This window comes from Meriones unguiculatus, chromosome 2 (genome assembly GCF_030254825.1).
Source record: "Meriones unguiculatus strain TT.TT164.6M chromosome 2, Bangor_MerUng_6.1, whole genome shotgun sequence".
In the NCBI taxonomy this organism is placed as follows: Eukaryota; Metazoa; Chordata; class Mammalia; order Rodentia; family Muridae; genus Meriones; species Meriones unguiculatus.
In genome coordinates this window covers 14923448-14940849 of record NC_083350.1, presented here as the reverse complement: position 1 = coordinate 14940849, position 17402 = coordinate 14923448, and the positions used below count along the sequence as shown (strand labels likewise).

Sequence of the window (17402 nt, the reverse complement as noted above, 5' to 3'; positions counted from 1 at the left end):
AACAATGAGGGATTGTCTCTCCACATACCTGGCGCCACACTAAGGCTAAGCTTGGGCTCCTCAGGAATCCTGGGGCACCAGTAGGTGGCAGAGGGGAATACAGGTTTATTTGTGAAACAGTGAGCATACTGTGCCAGCCTTTGCACTAGGGACTCCTGCGGGGACATTAGTGCTGGACGACAATGAGAACACATGTCACCTCACGATGGCCACTCATAATCCATACACTGTCAGCTTCACCCCCAAGTCAGTCAGTGATTTTCATTTCTGTGATTCAAGCTTGTATAACCTTCATCACCGTCTAGTTTCATGCTATTTTCATTGTCCTGGAAAGGAGTGGTCTCTTCTCATGCCCTCCTCCCAAGCCCTAGCCCTCCTCCCAAGCCCTAGCAAATTCTCTCTGAAGATTTCCCTGATTTGAATGTTGTGTATAAAAGCAGCTAGAACTTTTAGCCCTCTATGTGTAGCTCCTTTCATTAGGACTGTTAACAGGGCTCAAACATCATGCTGCTGAATGATGTTTCCTTGTTTACCAAAGTTTCTTTCCTTCATCAGCTAATAGACATTTCGGTCTTTACTTTTGCATGTTTGTTTTATAGGGATGGGTACTTTGTTAGCATGCTCATCTGCACACCAGAAGATGGCATGGACAGTTGTGAGCTGCCGTGTGGGTGCTGGGAATTGAACTCAGGATCTTTGGAGGAGCAGCGTGTTCTCTGAACCACTGAGCCGTCTCTCCAGCCCGTGTTTGAATGCTGCCGTGACCATGTCTGTCCATGCTCTTTTTGTTTGTTTTCAGCCAGGGCTACTTGACAGAGCCCAGGCTGGCCATGGCCTTGCAGTCCTCTGGTCTCTACCCCCCCCCCAAGTGCTGGGATTGCTGGTGTGTGCCACACGCCTAGACTTGTACATGTTTGTGCGCAGACATTTATTTTCATTTTTATTCATTATATAGCTGTCAGTGGAATAGCTGAAACTTACGGTAACTCAATTTACCCCTCTGAGGACCTGTCACAGTGTCTCCACAACAGATAAAATTTTACAGTCACGAGCAGTAGACAAAGGGCCCCATATCCACACACGGTCGTCAAAATACATTTGTATCTTTTCTATCACAGCCATCTGGGGGATGTGAAGTGATACCTCACTGTAATGTTGATTTGTGTTTCCCTGATGGTTTCTGATGTTAAGTATCTTTTCATGTGTTTGGAGTAATTTGTGTGAATTCTCCAGAGATGCATATGGTCAAGTCATTTGCACATTTCTAAATTGAACTATTTGTCTGTTGTTGAGTAATAAGTGTTTTATTTTTGATAAGAGACTATTACTAGCCATCTGCACATATTGTCTCAAATTCTATGATTATTCCTTTTATTTTCTTGATCATATTCTTTTAAATGGAAAAACTCTCAGGGTTTTTTTTTTTTTCCTTTTCCGTTTTTGTTTTTGTTTTGGGGTTTTGTTTTGGTTGGTTGGTTTTCAAGACAGAGTTTTTCTATATATTGGCTGTCCTGGACTCGCTTTGTAAACAGGCTGGCCTCAAACTCACAGTGATCCGCCTGCCTCTGCCTCCCTGAGTGCCAAGGCATGTTCCACTGTGCCTGCTTGCCCTTCAGTTTTAATGAAGTCAAATTTGTCTGGTTTTATTCTTTATTTGTGCTTTAGATAATATATCTAAAAAAATCACTGTCCACACAAGGCTACAAAGGTTTGTAGTAAGGTTTTCTTCCAAGTCTTTCATAGTTTTAGGTAATCCACTTGAATTAGCATATGTGTGGTATGAGGCAGGACATCCAACTGCATTGTTGCATATGGATACACCATTGTCCCAGCACCATTTTATGAAAGGATCATATCTACTCTTAAGCTTGGCAAGATGGGTGGCATCACTTACATTTTATGAATGAGGAGACAAATCCCAGAAAGACTGTGACTGAATCAAGTCCTCCCAGAAGAGAACAGTGAAGGATATGTCTGTCCTTACAGTAGTCAAAAGCATAGGTTACCCTGAAAGCCCTAAAGGATTCCTCACCATTTTCTAAGGGGCCCATGAGACTGGACCATGGCATCCTCAGGGCAACTTCCTTGTGATTTGACATCATAGAGTTTGAGTTAGAACGTCATACAAAAGTCTTCCTCAGGAGGCAATCTCTGGGCTTATGTAGTCACACCAATGTCTTCATGAGGAAATAGGCTAAAGAGGGAGAGCAGCACCAAGTTGTGCATCTGTGGCCGGTCTTTCCCCTCTGTCGCCCAGCTCACTGACGACCTCACAGCAGGCCTTCCCTTGCAGAACGGCTCACAGGGTGATGGTTAAATCCAGTAAGAGGCTCTAAGTGCTGGGAACTTGGTCAGCCCAAACAACACCCCAAGCAACTGTGTGTTCTGTGTCATTCCCTCGATGTCTCAAGCCTGGAAAACTCATTGTAAGAAGGCATTTCTCCAGACTGAAGGCTCTGATGAATGTTTGCCTAGCCTGGAAGCAGGCATAGTCCTGAGCTTGTCCCACACACCCAGCTCTGACTATTTAGCCAGGCCAGAGTGCAAGTGCAGGAGGCCATTTCTGAAAAGGAAGCACGATACTGAAGTCTAGAATGCTCAGCCAGGCACTTAGCATATGAGTTAAAATCCAGGGAGAAAGTTAAGGCTAAGGAAGTGGGGGAGCCCACCTCCGGGACAACTTGGAGTTCTGGCCGGAGCTGGTCGTAGTCTCGGAGTTTTTCTTCTGCTCCTGAGATAGAATAGCATGTCAGGCCATCCTCTGGAATGGACACTTTGCAGCCAGTGAAACACAGTGCTGTACCAAGGGAGAGAAGACATGTCAGGGTCATCTGGCAGGGAAGGATCCACACTGTTTAGATGACAGTGGTGGCTGCTAATTAAGGCCTTCTGAACCAAAACTATTACAATCCCCAACAAAAAGTTCTTGCAGATGTTGAGAGCTTTTTGTTGTTCAGGGTCTCGGTGAATGAGGGAGTGGTGACGGCCCAGTTGCAGTATACCCTGTATTGTGTGGGAGTCTCCTCCACTGAAGAATTAACACCCTCAGTCCTTAGCAGCCCCTTTAAGAGACACTGGTAGAAAAGGTTTAACAGGGAGGGTCCAGCCATTTGAATGGCCAGGAAAATGCTATTCAACTATAATAAACAACGGGTTACAGAGACACGACACTAATAGGTTTGCGGCTGAGAGGATTGAAGTGCCTGAAAGGAACATGGTTAAAGAAGGCTCGAGGCTAGCAGAAGAGAACATCCACGTGCTGACAGACCTGCAAGGACAGGTCTCAGAGCTTTGGGATCCAGGATAGATCAGGAGGGTGGGAGACCAAGAGTCCACAAAGCAAATCCTAGGCCAGTCTGTGATCTTACCGAGCTGTCTTCCTCTGCGTTGATGTCGTTAAGTTGAGCACATGTTCAGATCTGTCCTGTTAAATTCTCCTTTGATGAAAGAATCAAATGCTCTTTTTATTTTCACTTTGCAGCTTTTCCTATTCCACGCATGGGGACTTTACCACAAGAGTTTTCTCTCTAGACACACACTGGTCCACACACGGAAAGGAAAACCCATGTTGATTCAGGACTCCGTGGTAAATGATGATGCCAAGACCTCACAGCGCACTCCCATCCCTTAGGCTGTCTCCTGGGGAAGTGGGTCCCTTCCCCAGGCCAGGGCTTCCTTCTCAGCATCCCACTTTCCCAGCCTCATTGCACCACCCTCTCCTTATGCAGGTGTATTTCAAAATGTGTTTGCAAGTTATCAGGGCTGAGTGCCTTCAGCAGGAAGGACTGTAATGGACAGCCTTCCCGGCATTCCTATGATGACTCATTGGCTACAGAAGCCCAGGTGATTTTGTGAAATGGGTGACTCTGTTTTGTAGGCAGAGGTGATAAGGCATCCAGCCAGGCCTTTACCTGAGTCACAGTGACAGCCAAGGTCAGAGCCAACCTTCTGTGGTTCCTGTGCTCTGAGCTCATTGCAAACTGCGTTTGATGTCTTAGAAGTCACTTCTCCCCACCCTCATAATTTCCTTCAGTTGTGGATCTGTCAGCAGTAAGAGATTTTCAAATTAGAAACATTTCAGGATTTTAGCCTGGCTAAATGATGTCTTAATTATTTCCCAGCAGAACTGCAAACTCACAGAGACGAGTGAGTACACAAATAGCCACGGTGCGGAATGTGAGAAGTGTCCTTCAAGCGTCAGCTAGGAGATAGCGCCCAGCGCCTGAGGGAAAAGCACACATCAAACCACAGCATTCCGAGATGCTGGGGGGGGGGAGGATACGGAAACACAGAAGCTCTCTTTCATGGGCGCTTTTCCACTGGGTTCCTAGCCAAGCCCGTATTTCTCTAGGGAGAAGTTTCCGAGGGTAGGGCCAGGGCAGAAAGTGCCTAGGAAAGCTCAGCAGACTTAGCTGCTTACACAGAATCCATACCTGATTCACATTTAACTGGGAAAATGGCCTTACCTGTTTCCATTGGTAAGGTACCTGTTAAAGATGGCAGGTAGTCCACAGCTGGAGGGTGGGGACGTTTCGGTTTCGTGAGTAGAATATAAAGGGCAAGGGGACCCCTTTCCTGCCCCAAGACAGAGTCCTCAGGGGCTCAAGGTGCCCTCTGCCTTCCATCCTTAAGATAGTCTGTGCCAGTTAAAAGCCGAGAAGTGAGAGTAAATTAGTGATTCCCAGGGTTGGCAAAACTGCTCATGGGTATGAGGGTTTATTTGGGGGAAGGGGAGTTGTGAAAATGTTCTGGAATTGAAAACTGGGGATAGTTACACAACTTCACAAATACACTTAAAAGTTATTTTAACTGTATACTTTAACAGGGAAAATTTGGGGCTGAAGAGAGATGACTCGGTGGCTAAGAGCACTGGCTGCCCACGATTGATTTTTAGCAGCCAGGTAGTATCCCACAACCATTTATAACTCTAGGCCCAGGAGGAACCCAGTGCCCTCTTCTGGCCTTTGCAGGTACCAGGCACATATGTAGTGCACAGACATACATGTGGGCAAAATACCATACACATGAACAGATCATAAAAGGATAAATTCATAGCATATGACATCTCAAAAGCTTTTGCTTGTGAACAAGATACAGACTCGAGCAGAGGCATGCTGCACACCTGTAATCCAGCATTTAGGAGGTGAAGGCAAAGAAGATCCAGAGCCCAAGGTCATTCTTGGCTTCATGGGGCTTAGAGGCCAGCCCAGGGTACTTGAAATCCTTTCTCAAAAAGGAAAGGAACTGTCTTTAATCAACTGTCATAGAAGGGGAAATACAGACAAATAGAAATGTTATTCCTATTTACATCAGTCTGTCTCCCTCCAAGGCTCAGCTGCTGTTGAAGCAGAGGGGCTCTGGGGAGGGGGACCTTGAGTGTAATATGTCTCCTCACCTTGGGGGTTCCCAAAACCCCACAGCATTCCTCTCTCTGAAGCTTCTAAAAGACACTCTGCAGAGGTAAAAGAGTCCCAGGGAAAGGGACACAGCCTGTTCACTCTCCACCACCACCTGAGCAGGTTGGTCTGAAGCAGCTAGACAGTCTCTAGGCAAGGCCACCAGTGAGAGGAGATAGCAGGTGACTCACCTCAGTGAAATTCCTAATGATATCTGAACAAAGCACCAATAGCCTGTTCCTCCAGACTGCCGTACAAGCCCTCCCTGATGTCCTGAAGCCAGCCTCACTCAGCATTGGCCAAGGACATAGAAAGATGGGGGGGGGGGGTGCTGTACTGACCTCATCAGCTGAGGCTGTAACTCCAAGCCATCTTGGATGGGGGCTTATGTTGACTCGGCCACTGCATGAGGAGGTCATGAGCATTTCCAAGTAAGGAGGTGAAGTAGCAGTGGGTGTGAACCAAGACGGCTTTCCTGGGAATGAGCAGTCCCGTATAGGAGGCTGCATTTGTTTGTGTGAAGTCTCAGTGGCCAGGGGTAAGGTGAAGGCCCTCTAAAAGCTACCAGAACACAGCCAAGAATTCTTCCCTGTATGGGCAGTGTGTTAGAGGTCTCTTCAGTAATGTGGAGATGGAGGACATCTTCATGGGGAGCCTAAATTACCCTAGTTAAGAGGAAAATAATAAACTAACACCATAGCTTCTTAAGGTATTGGTAGCAACCCTGTAACTGGATGTTGGAGTTTTGGGACAGCTTGATACTGTGTCCATTTAATGGAGTAACAGCAGTGGGGTCACCACCGGAGCCTCTGAGCCTCCCCAGGTTTAGGTGCTTGGCCATGTGCTTGCTTTGGTAGAGCAGACCTTAAATCCAATCAGAAAGCGGTTGCGCAGCCCCACTGACATTCCTGCCACTGTTGTACCTGTGAGCACATTGATTTGTTGTCAGTAAATGTTCTGTTTGTGTACCTATTTTACATACCCTTTTCCTTGGTGTCGGGTGAAAAGGACTCTGGAGTGGACAGTGTCTAAGATGACCTGTTCTCTCTCTCAGATTAAGAGCAGTGATCTAAGGGATCATGATGGGGACACTTTCATTCTCACAATACTTTCCTGCACTTAGAAATGTGTTTACAAAGATCATATGAGTTCCCAAAGACAAAGACTAAACTGCATGGACAAAGCTGTGTCTAGGTAAGGTGCCCAACTTCAGTGGTAGCAGCCAAAGAGAGAGCTCTATGTCCCTGGGTGTGAACAAATGGGGGCCCTGACTTCATGGTAGGTAACTCCAAAACAGACAATTTACCCATCCCAACTTCAGGAATCTCTTTCCGCTGGAGTTCCTAAAAAGGTGTGGAAAGGACAAAGGTACCTGGGGACTGCTCTGAAACCCCTACAGTAACTTTGTACAATAGCCCTGACTCCATGAGACAGCAGCCAAGGTCACCTTCTGATCCACCTTGGCTTTTCCTCCAGATGGACCTACCATGACTTCTTCAACCGGTATCGGGTGCTGATGAAGAAAAGAGAGCTTGCCAACACCGACAAGAAGAGTATCTGCAAGTCCGTCCTGGAGAGCCTCATCAAGGTGATCCAGTCATAGGAGGGAGTGGACCAAAAGCCCCAACAATGGAGGGGAGGGGGCTATTTACAGCTTTGTCTTCATCCCTGTGAAACTACCGAAACTATCAAGCCATTTCCTGCAGCAGTGCCTGGGATTAAAGCCTGCTGTCCCCTACTGAGAGTTCCCCCTGCCTTCCCACATCTTGGCACACTAGGCGCACAGATCACTAGAGTGTGTGGAGGTGGCTGCTAGCTGCTGCTTCTGTTACCCCAGCATCTCTGGCCTCTCAGAGCTGAAGTACCCAGTGGAGTTCTGATCTGTAGCCAGCCTCCACTTGTTATAAATAAAGCAACAGATTCTCAGGCCTTTGAAAAATTGTTTTAAATGAAATAACCCAAAAATCACATTTTGAGGCTGGGAAATTGTAAAACTAGAACCAGGAGGGGAAAATCCTTAAATATTTCAGTTGTTCCAGAGAGTTCCAGAGGTACAGCAGAGTAATATCCATAAGATGATAAAGCATCAAAATACCTCTCAAGAGGTGATAAAAATTAAACATGTCTCTGCATACTAACTGGCTGGGACAGTTGTTAGAGGGTGGCAGTGTAGGCTGTGCTTGGCTGACGGAACTCTGATCACCTGTGATTTTGATGTGGTCCATCCATTGTTGCACATGTTTTGACCTCTCTTTTTTCATGGGTTAGGAAAATGTGTTCAAGGTCAGCTGAGTTCGGTTACCATATAGCACTAATAGTTCCTTCCTTGTTGGTGTCAGGGCCGGCCTCATGGTGTTTATGCCCCAAGCCTGTGAGCAGCTTCCATGACTACATGAATGACCTTCACTTTGTCCAAGGTCATAGTTCACCCTTACCAAGGTTATTAGCAGAACCTTCCATCCACAGATGAGGAAGATGAAGTATAGGAAGCGGCTATGAGCTGCTTAGGGTTTCACAGGCATCTAATGCTTGGTGCCTCCCTATCTGGAACGATTGGTTAGGGCCGCTGTGCACAGTGGTCTGTCCTGGAGATAGGCTGCTCACTTGTGCTTTGAGACTTCCCTGAGGGTGTTGTATTTCTTCCTGGTTTTCCCCCACGCCTTAGCCCGTGTCTTCCAGATACAGCATTCCCACTGTATAGGACTTTGGCTGAGTCACAAGTTAGCCTTGAAGACAACATGCCTGGTTCCTCCCTCTCCAGAGTGCTCTGTGTACTGAGGATAGAGTGGTCAGAGGAGACATGGGGATGGAGATGGCTGTGGGCTGAGCAGCAGGGCTTCCCAGCCCCGTCTGTGAGGATGGGCTGCTTGTTGATAGATGCTTCCTTAGGTCATTTCTGAGGGATCGATAAACCACTGTAGCTAGTAAGAAGGGAGATGGGTCTTCTGGTAGATTCACCCTTCGAGGGCTTTCAGGATGCCTTCCTATCCTTAACCTCATGTGGCTTGTCTTAAGTACGTACTGAGTTCCTTCTCTGCTCCGGGCAGGGTGTCCGGAAGGAAGGGTTTAAAATGTCCCCACAGACTTGCCTGCAGGAGGCGTTTTCTCAACTGAGGTTCCTCTTTCCGGATAACTCCAGCTTGTGTCAAGCTGACAAAGCAACCACCATGGTGTATGACAGAGTTTGGCTCCTTCCTGCTGATGGTTTTCAGGCCCGCACACACACTCAGATAACTTCTTTGCAAAGAAGTCTCAGAAATCTCAGCCATCAGTGGTTTACTCTTCCTGGCTTATCCACAAATACCCTTCTGGCTCATCTCTCCTTGTTCATTGGGGTGAACTCAAGGAAGGGCAATTAATTTTAATCTCATAGATATAACCAAGACAGTGATTACATGCTTGGAAAAAAAGCTCATAGTGGAGTTTTATTTGAGTGTTATTTGCAAGCTATAATTATGAGCACACATCTGTGGTCATTTAAATAATGGTCAAATGTTTATTAGACCAGGTAATTGCCTCCACAAAGGCTCTGGGCCCATGGATGCCATCCGCATTTTGTACCATAGCCCACAAAGCCTTTGGTGGCTGGTTCCTTCTCATAGCCATCTTTCAGTTCCCTGTATGTAGCCCTGTCCTGCCTCTTGTCCCCATAGGACAGTGGCATCTGCTTTGTTCTTCTAGAATCCTCCTCTGTTCCCACCTTCATGGCTGTCCCCTTTGGTGCACACACATCTGTCCCCACCTCCTTAGACATAGAACTGCCTAAATCAGTGGTTCTCAACCTATGACTCTTGACCCCTTCGGGCTCACATATCCGAGATCCTGCATATCAGGTATTTAAATTACAATTTATAACAGTAGCAAAATAGAAGTTATAAAGTAGCAATGACAATAATGTTCTGGTTAGGGATCACCACAACATGAGGAACTGTATTAAAGAGTCACAGCATGAGGAATGTTGAGAACCATTGGCCTAGAACATCACTTTTGAATATTGCTTGTTTGTTTTTCTCGCTAATCCCCCGCACTCCACAAAGCAGTCTACTGTTTACCTTTCTATCTGCCTTTCTCGTGGTATTGGATTTTTGAGGTCAGGTATCTTTTTAATGGCCATATCCTGGGCCCATGTCTGTCCCATCATGAAGACTCAAGTCTGTTTAATGTATACTGAGAATCTAGGTGTATCTACTGGGGCAGGGGGTAGAGGGTACGCATGCAATCTGGCGAGGAAAGACTAGTGTTCTGTGCACAGTTCCCTAACTACCCACTCTCCGTCTCAATCTTGTAAAGGATCCAGATAAATTCCAGTTTGGCCGCACCAAAATCTTCTTCCGGGCAGGCCAGGTGGCCTACCTGGAGAAGCTTCGGGCAGACAAGTTCCGGGAAGCTACTATCATGATCCAGAAGACAGTCAGGGGCTGGCTGCAGAAAGTGAAGTACCGTAGGCTGAAGGCGGCGACCTTAACCCTGCAGAGGTTCCACAGAGGATACCTAGCCCGCAGGTGAGCCGTGGCAGGATACTTCCGGGGTCAGCGGGAAGGGGAGGGCCTCTTTGTCTGGAATGACAGTGCTTCCTCGTGGGCCCATCTGCTTTGTAACTTGCTCCTAGTGGCTGTGTGCATCCCTCCATTCCCTTCTTGTTTCAGGGAGCAGATCCAGTTCGTGTGTCTCTTTATGCCCCAACCTATCCCCAGTCCACCAACACTAACCCAGTACCATCTGACGAAGGGTACAAATCACTGTTTCTCCATTGTCTGAACCCCAGAGTGAAATAATGTCTTTTAGGAGGAAAGAGATGAATATAGTTAACTTGCATGTAGCCTCATTATTTATACTAGAAATTCAAAATCCCCTGAATTCCAGTTGGAACTGGAAAGGTCTGGGGAAGCCCTTCTATGAATTATGTCTGCCCTGAGAAAGCATGGAGAGGGCGTGCCTCAGCCAGCTACAGCAGCTGCCTTGCAGAGGGCCACGGCACCGGTCAGGCTCTCTTCCCTACCCTGTGCCATGCAGAGGGAACATCTGTCACCGTTCTCTTCCCACCTGATGGCCCTTGGCTGATGGGTGATAGGGTTGCAGAGGCCATCTCTGCGAGGCAGGTGTGAGATGCTCCCTCCTCCAAGACCTTTACGTGGGTTTTCACACTAAGACCCAGCCCTCCTCAACGCAGTGCTCTCTCCTTGGAGAAAGGTTGGGAATGGCCACGAAATCTTGTATTTCAGAGCCACTTTCTCAGCTCAACTGTCTCCACTAGAGAAAGAGGAACACAGACCCCAACCCTAAGTTTGGTAGAGGCTGCTTTTGTTTGGTCCTGCTCACATGCTCCCCGTAGGCTGCTCACTCACACATAGCCAGGGATGCTGTGCCACGTCACATGGGTTCCGTTAAGACAAGCTTTGGTGCAGAAACTGTGGGGATGAAAGGGAGGGGGCGTCAACTGAGTGGCTCCTCACAATCCCTGCCTGCCTACTCCATCATCATCACTGTCCGTCACTGCAGAGGCCACCACCTCAAGCTTCCTGGTGGTGACAATGCAACAGCATGCTGCATTCTCCCAACATGGAGCATCTGGTCCATGGACAAGGGTTGGACAAGGCCTTGTGTGAAGAGAGGACAGAGAGATAGACTAGGGAACACTGAACTCAGCACGTAGATTCTGGCTGGCACTGGAGGGTCCTTCCTTTCCCAGGGCTAAGTGCTAAGTGCTTTCTAAGGATCTACCCAGCAGCTGGCATTCTGATCCTCTCTGTGAGCCTTTGCAATGAACCTAATGAGTTCTCAAGAAGGGTAGGAAGGATCCATCTGGCCCTCTCTTACTGAGGTGGGCGGAGTACAGAATGAGAGAGTGGGAAGCTCAGGGGAAATGAGAAGGCTGGTGGGGATAGTTGCTGGCCCGAGGAGGTTTCTTCCACTCAGCAAACACTTGTTCTGTCCCAGCACTGCCCGGTCCTGAACTAGATGCAGGAAAGCAGCGTGAATGAGGTATCTCTGAGCTTGTGGAGACGCAGAGGGACAGACAGCAGTGTGATCCCTTAAGAACAGGAAATACTGGGCTAGAGAGATGGCTCAGCAGTTAATAATACTGGCTTCTCTTTCAGAGGACCCAGGTTCAATTCCCAGCACCCACATGGCAGCTCACACCTGTCTGTAACTCCAGTTCCAGGGCTTCTGACACCCTCACACAGACATAAATGCAGTCAAAACACCAATGCACGTAATATTCATATATACTAGTATATGTTCATATATATATATGAATGGGAAATGCTGAGGGTGCAATCAAGGGGTGCCTGATGCAAGGAGCAGTCTGGTGTGAGGGTCACAGAGTGGGCCTGGCACTGGTGGAAAGACCTGTCAGAGCACAAGGGGAAAAGTGACTCTGCTATTTAGAACCTAATGTCAAGTTCTCAAGGCATTGCTACATTTGGGAAAGGTGACATGAGTCAAGCCAGGGCAGGGGGTCCGGAGGGAGGGGTTCCACAGAGGGAATACCTCAGCTGGCCAGCTCCCTCTCCCTGATGTCACCTGTGCTCTTCTGTCTCTGCTCCCAGGCTGGCAGAGCACCTGCGGAGAACCCGTGCAGCCATAGTGTTCCAGAAGCAGTACCGCATGCGGAGAGCCCGCCTGGCCTACCGCAGGGTCTGCAGCGCTGCAGTCATCATCCAGTCCTTCACGCGGGCCATGTTTGTGCGCAGAAACTACCGCCAGGTGAGTAGCTGCCGTACGGCCAGGTGAGCGTCTCCCTGCACCCCCGAGCCCCTGTCCCGGGGCTACTGCCTCTTTCTCATGGAATGAATTAGGTGTCTCCAAATTTTAAGCTTCTTAAACTGGGCTTCCTTGCGTCTTGTTAGTTTCTGGCTGTGAAGAGACACCGTGACACGGTAACTCTCGAGAAGGAGAGCATGTTACTGGGGCTGCCTTAGTGTCAGGGGTTAGTCCGTCATCATCGCAGCAGGAAGCAGGCAGTGTGCAGGCAGACGTGGTGCTGGAGGACCTGAGGGTTCTACATCTTGATCCACAGGCAGCAGAAGAATGCCGAGTGCCACAGCGGCCAGAGCTTGAGCATAGGAGACCTCAAAGCCCACTTCTACAGACACACTTCCTCCAACAAGGCCACGCCTCTAAATAGCACCACTCCTTATGGTTCAAGCATTCACACACATGAGTCTGTGGGGGCCATTCCTATCCAAACCACCACAGCTATCTAGTAAAATAAGGGTAGAAACAAGAGTTTGACAGCTGCTTCCCTGTGGACACATGGTCTACAGAACCTAGCTAAAACTTTCTATCAAATCTTCAGATGTCAGCCCAGCTTTCCTCACAGTGGTTGCAGAAGCTGTACCTGTCCCAACCTGCAGAGCAAACCCATGGGCTGTGTGTGCTTGTCCTCACCAGGTCCTCAGGGAGCACAAAGCCACCATCATCCAGAAGTATGCCCGGGGCTGGATGGCACGAAGACATTTCCAGCGGCAGCGGGATGCAGCCGTTGTCATCCAGTGTGCCTTCCGGAGGCTCAAGGCCAAACAGGAGCTGAAGGCCCTCAAGATCGAGGCCCGCTCTGCCGAGCACTTGAAACGCCTCAACGTGGGCATGGAGAACAAAGTCGTGCAGCTACAGCGGAAGATTGATGACCAGGTCAGTGGTAGGAAATTCCTACTCAGGTGTTGAGGCTTGTGGACTACAAGGGCCTGTTTGAGAGGGACCCGAGATTTCTCAGTGAACTGCAGGTACCAGAGACCTAAAGGAGTATTGCCCAGGCGTTAAGAGTAGTTCCTGACTGTAATGCACAGAACAGTGTCGCTCCCCAACAAAGATGCCAGGCCTTAATGTCCAAGATCTATAAACTTGCTCCCTCACACACTGAAAGAGGCTTTGCAAAAGTGCCTAAATTAAGGGTATCTAGACAGGAAGATGACCTTGGGTTTCCCAGGTGGAACCCCGTGGGATCATAGGGCACTCATCCAAGGAAAGCTGCAGACAGAATCAATGGCAGGTGCAGACCCACCAGCTACAGCATTCAAACCACCTTCTGGAACTACAGCCAACAGTGGTTCTCCGCTAAAGTGTCCTGCTGGCCGCTTTCAGAACTTCCCTCTAGAGCTGCAAAATGGCAGCTTATGTTGTTCTGGGCCACCAACTTCATGGTGCTTTTTCTGGCAGCAATAGGAAATTGATAGATCGCCCCAGAGTCCTGCAACCATGCCCCTGCAGAGGCCACACAGTACAGCTAAGCAACTGCCCATGTTCACTAAGGCTTCCTGTACCCACATCGTGCTCCCTTGTTTGTTTGTGATAGTCCCCATGAGGTAGATGTGAGCGTCCTGTCTGGTATGGCATTGGTATTACATTCTTTAAGCTTTTACCTCTCTCTCAGCCCTGGCCATCTTCACACATCAACCAATTAGATAAGCCATGTGGTAATGTTGAAGCCCTCTGTGGGTGGAGCTCTGTGAAAGGGAGCTTAGGCAAGCATGGGGTACTGGCTCCTTCTTTGGGGTAGTGTACTGATTGGAAATAGGTTCACACCAGTGAGGTGGTCTGAGTATCTATTCTTCCATGCCTGAGAAGAGCTTTGTTTGGTGGTGGATTATGTCAGATATTCTGTTAGGTTCCAGATAGGAGAGACTGTGGCCCAGGCTGGCTGCTGTATTACAGAAATCAGTCTTAGTACCAGGGAGATTTTGACACTTCTCATAACCTCAGAGCAGGAGAATAGACAAGTCATTTTGTTTAAGATCTTCTCACATAGAGCAGACTGGTCTGCAGCTCCATTTATGCCCCAGTGATTATTGTTCACTCTAAAGCCTGTGGCAGGTACTTTACATTCACTCACTTATGATCCATACAGTATATGATTCTCACATGACTTTGTGAGTCATTTTGAAGTATGGTGCTTTGGGGACATCAGCTATCTTGGCAAAGCCACAGAGGTAGAGCATGTTAAAGACCTGCACCTCAGGTCTCATCCCACAGCCAGCATGGAGAAGGTGCTAGCTTCTTAGTTCCAGATGCCACCAATGAGCTGGCCCTGTTGTGTGCTGTTACTACTGAGTTGGGCTCCCAGAGAGGACAAGAGGCTCACCTCAACAGGGCTCTCATAGTGTCAAAGAGGCATAGGACCAGGCTTCCAAAAAAGCAAGGAGAGTAAGGATGTATGGTGCACATGGTGTGGGTGTGAGGGAAATAAAAACTTGGCAGTGGGGCCACCATCCATGCCAGTGGAGGCCACCATTCTATCCTAGGATGACCTCAGGGCAGGAAAATGGGTGAGCCAGTTTTTATCATCATTATTATTATTTGGTTTTGATGGTAGTGGTTGGTTGGTTGGTTGGTTGGTTTTGGGTTTTTTTGACACAGGGCTTCTCTGTGTAGCCTTGTGTGTCCTGGACTCACTTTGTAGACCAGGATGACCTCGAAGTTACAGAGATCCTCCTGCCTCTGCCTCCCCAAGTGCTGGGATTAGAGATGTGTAGCCACACCCAGCTATTATTATTTTTTAAAGATAGACTTTTCTGTAGTCCCGGCCAGCTTTATGCCCTGTGAGGGATCAACCCTGGTTCATGATGTACATGATTCAGGGCAAGCACTCTTCCACCTGAGTCACTCCCAGTAGAATGAACCTTTTTTTTTTCTTTTTTGGATAAGCTGGCTGTCCTACATGTGAGCCCCAATGGAGACAGCTGACAGCGGGACACTTTGCTTTCCTGCCCTGGGCAGAGACCACGCTTCTGGGAAGAGCCAGTGCCCCGGATATGCGTTTTCTGGGAGTCACCCAGAGTGCAGCTTGGATGCTGTCTTATTCAGGGTTTCTACTGCTATGGTGAAACACCATGACCAAAAAGCAAGTTGGGGAGGAAAGGGTTTATTTGGTTTACTCTTCCACATCACTGTTCATCATCAAAGAAGTCAGGACAGGAACTCAAACAAGGCCGGAACCTGGAGGCAGGAGCTGATGCAGAGGCCATGGAGGGGTGCTGCTTACTGGCTTGTACTCCATGGCTTGCTCAGCCTGCTTTGGTATAGAACCCAAGACCACCAGCTGAGGGATGGCACCACCCACCATGGGCTGAGCCCTCCCTCATTGATCACTAATTGAGAAAATGCCTTACAGCTGGATCTCATGGAGGCATTTCTTAACTGAGGCTCCTTCCTCTCTGATGACTCTTGTTGTCGAGTTGATACACAAAACCAGCCAGTACAGGCACAGTATGAGAAGACAGCCCTCCCAGTGGGGGTTGGGGATCTCAGTCCCTTCCCTGGTCAGCCTGTGGCGACACAGCAAGTCAGGGAGGCAGCGACCAGGGAAGAGGTCTGCTAAAACACAAAGCACCACAGTGTCTGTCTGTCTGTCTCTGTCAGGGCTGTCAGTGCCAGTGACCATTGGACAGTCAGGCTCCTTGGACAGAAGGACAAAGGGACTGAAACAACTGTCCCTACTAGGAAGGAGCACCTCTGGGGCACAGGCCACCCTGGCCCTGGCTTCAGACCGTGCTCGGCACTGGCCTTGTTGCTGTGGGAAGTCGATAAAAATAATAGAGTGTTTCACACCCCACGTGCTTGAACATCAGAGAGAAGCAGATTTGAAAGGTCTATTTTTAAATGAAGCTTTTGCCTTAAGCCTTTCTGCTTGGCAAACATCTGTGAGCAGTGGCAGATGCTGCCACCCTGGCCAAGGCTCCCTGTATGCAGCGGGTGATCAGGGGACACACGAGATCTTTCTCACACTGCCTCCCGTGTGGCTGTTATGCCAGGCACTACTCCTGTGCATTAACTCACTGACCTTCACCAACGCCTATGGGAGGAGTATTACCATCATCCCCATCCTGAAAATGAGCACAGAGGGGATAAGGGACCTACCTACAGGCACACAGCCAGTAAGCAACCTGGCTGGGACTGAAACACAGCAGGCTGCTTTCAGGCAGGTTTTGCCACCTCTGGCTGGGTTTCTAGACCACTCCCAGTAGGAGGCTCTATATGAGGACTGCTTTCCAGTCCAAGTAGATACTCCAACATAGGTCTGAGGTCATGCTCATAAAAGTGTCGTGTCCTTGGGACTGGTGAGCAGTGTGTGGCAGCTGTGGTGGGAGAAGCACGAGCACAGGTCCCCACGGGCCCTGGAGATCTCTTGGGAAGCAGACCAGCTCTCAGGAAGGAAGCTGGGTGTCTTTTCCTCTGGGATTCCCGGAGCTAATCTAGACACTCTTCACAGTCTTTAACCCTGAAGGGAAAGATGTACATTGCTAGGGATACCAGAGACAAAGTGTCCCCAGGTCACTTGTCAGAGCAGCATGGCAAAGGAGGCCGTGTCTCAGTCACGGGAGGCAGGAATCTGGAAAGAGTATTCCCACTGCCATGGGGAAAAAACTGAAAGGCAAAACCAGGGGAGATGAGCACGCAAGTTCATGTCTTGAGGCTGAGGACCCACAGCTGCAGAGAGCGGGCTCCATTTGACACCAAGCTTGTGTGTAATCGGCAGAAGACTGGGTCACCAGAGAGTCTCTGAGCAGGAGCTGTCCCTGGTGCCAACACACTTCCCTTCTGGGTTAATGGTCTCTGATGTCATAAACTACCTCCTTCATGGTGTCCTTCATAGTAACCTACAGCAGCAGAAACAGGAACCATCCCAGAAACTGTCCTATAGTGTCCCTGGCAGTAGCTGCTAGTGTGACATAGTTCAACTAAAATGACAGAGTCCATGAACTTGGCCAGTGTAGTAGAGAAACATGGCTGGATTTTCAGTTACTTGTAGTACAACGCAAGGTCCTTAGGCCCTTGTGAATATAATGTTTAAATACTTTTATCTAATATATATATTTTATCTAATAGATATAGATATAGAGATAGATAGATAGATAGATAGATAGATAGATAGATAGATAGATGTCAAATCAATAGTTCAGTCAGTGGTATTTAAATCCGTTTAATTCAGGATAGCTAATTAGCCACTCAGTAACTGTTACATTAGTCAATATTTTATGACTCTCGATGGTATCCATATATGTTAGA

At 48.4% G+C, this 17402-nt stretch overlaps 1 protein-coding gene and 1 long non-coding RNA gene across 5 annotated transcripts in view; one reads left to right on the top strand and one right to left on the bottom strand.

The window, feature by feature from the left end:
- The window catches only part of Myo5b (myosin VB), a 300504-nt gene that overhangs the window by 234591 nt on the left and 48511 nt on the right, over positions 1–17402 (top strand). For all 4 annotated transcript variants that reach the window (XM_060377047.1, XM_060377045.1, XM_060377046.1 and 1 more), the window contains exons 18-21: positions 6873–6984; positions 9687–9898; positions 11948–12104; positions 12792–13031. In XM_060377047.1, the coding sequence (XP_060233030.1) occupies positions 6873–6984; positions 9687–9898; positions 11948–12104; positions 12792–13031 (721 nt within the window). The remainder of the gene's footprint in view (positions 1–6872; positions 6985–9686; positions 9899–11947; positions 12105–12791; positions 13032–17402) is intronic.
- LOC132652094 (uncharacterized) lies at positions 1460–3685 on the bottom strand. The gene is made up of 3 exons (XR_009589584.1): positions 3369–3685; positions 2670–2797; positions 1460–2563 (listed from the first exon to the last, which is right to left on the bottom strand). It is a non-coding gene; the product is annotated as an uncharacterized LOC132652094 (long non-coding RNA).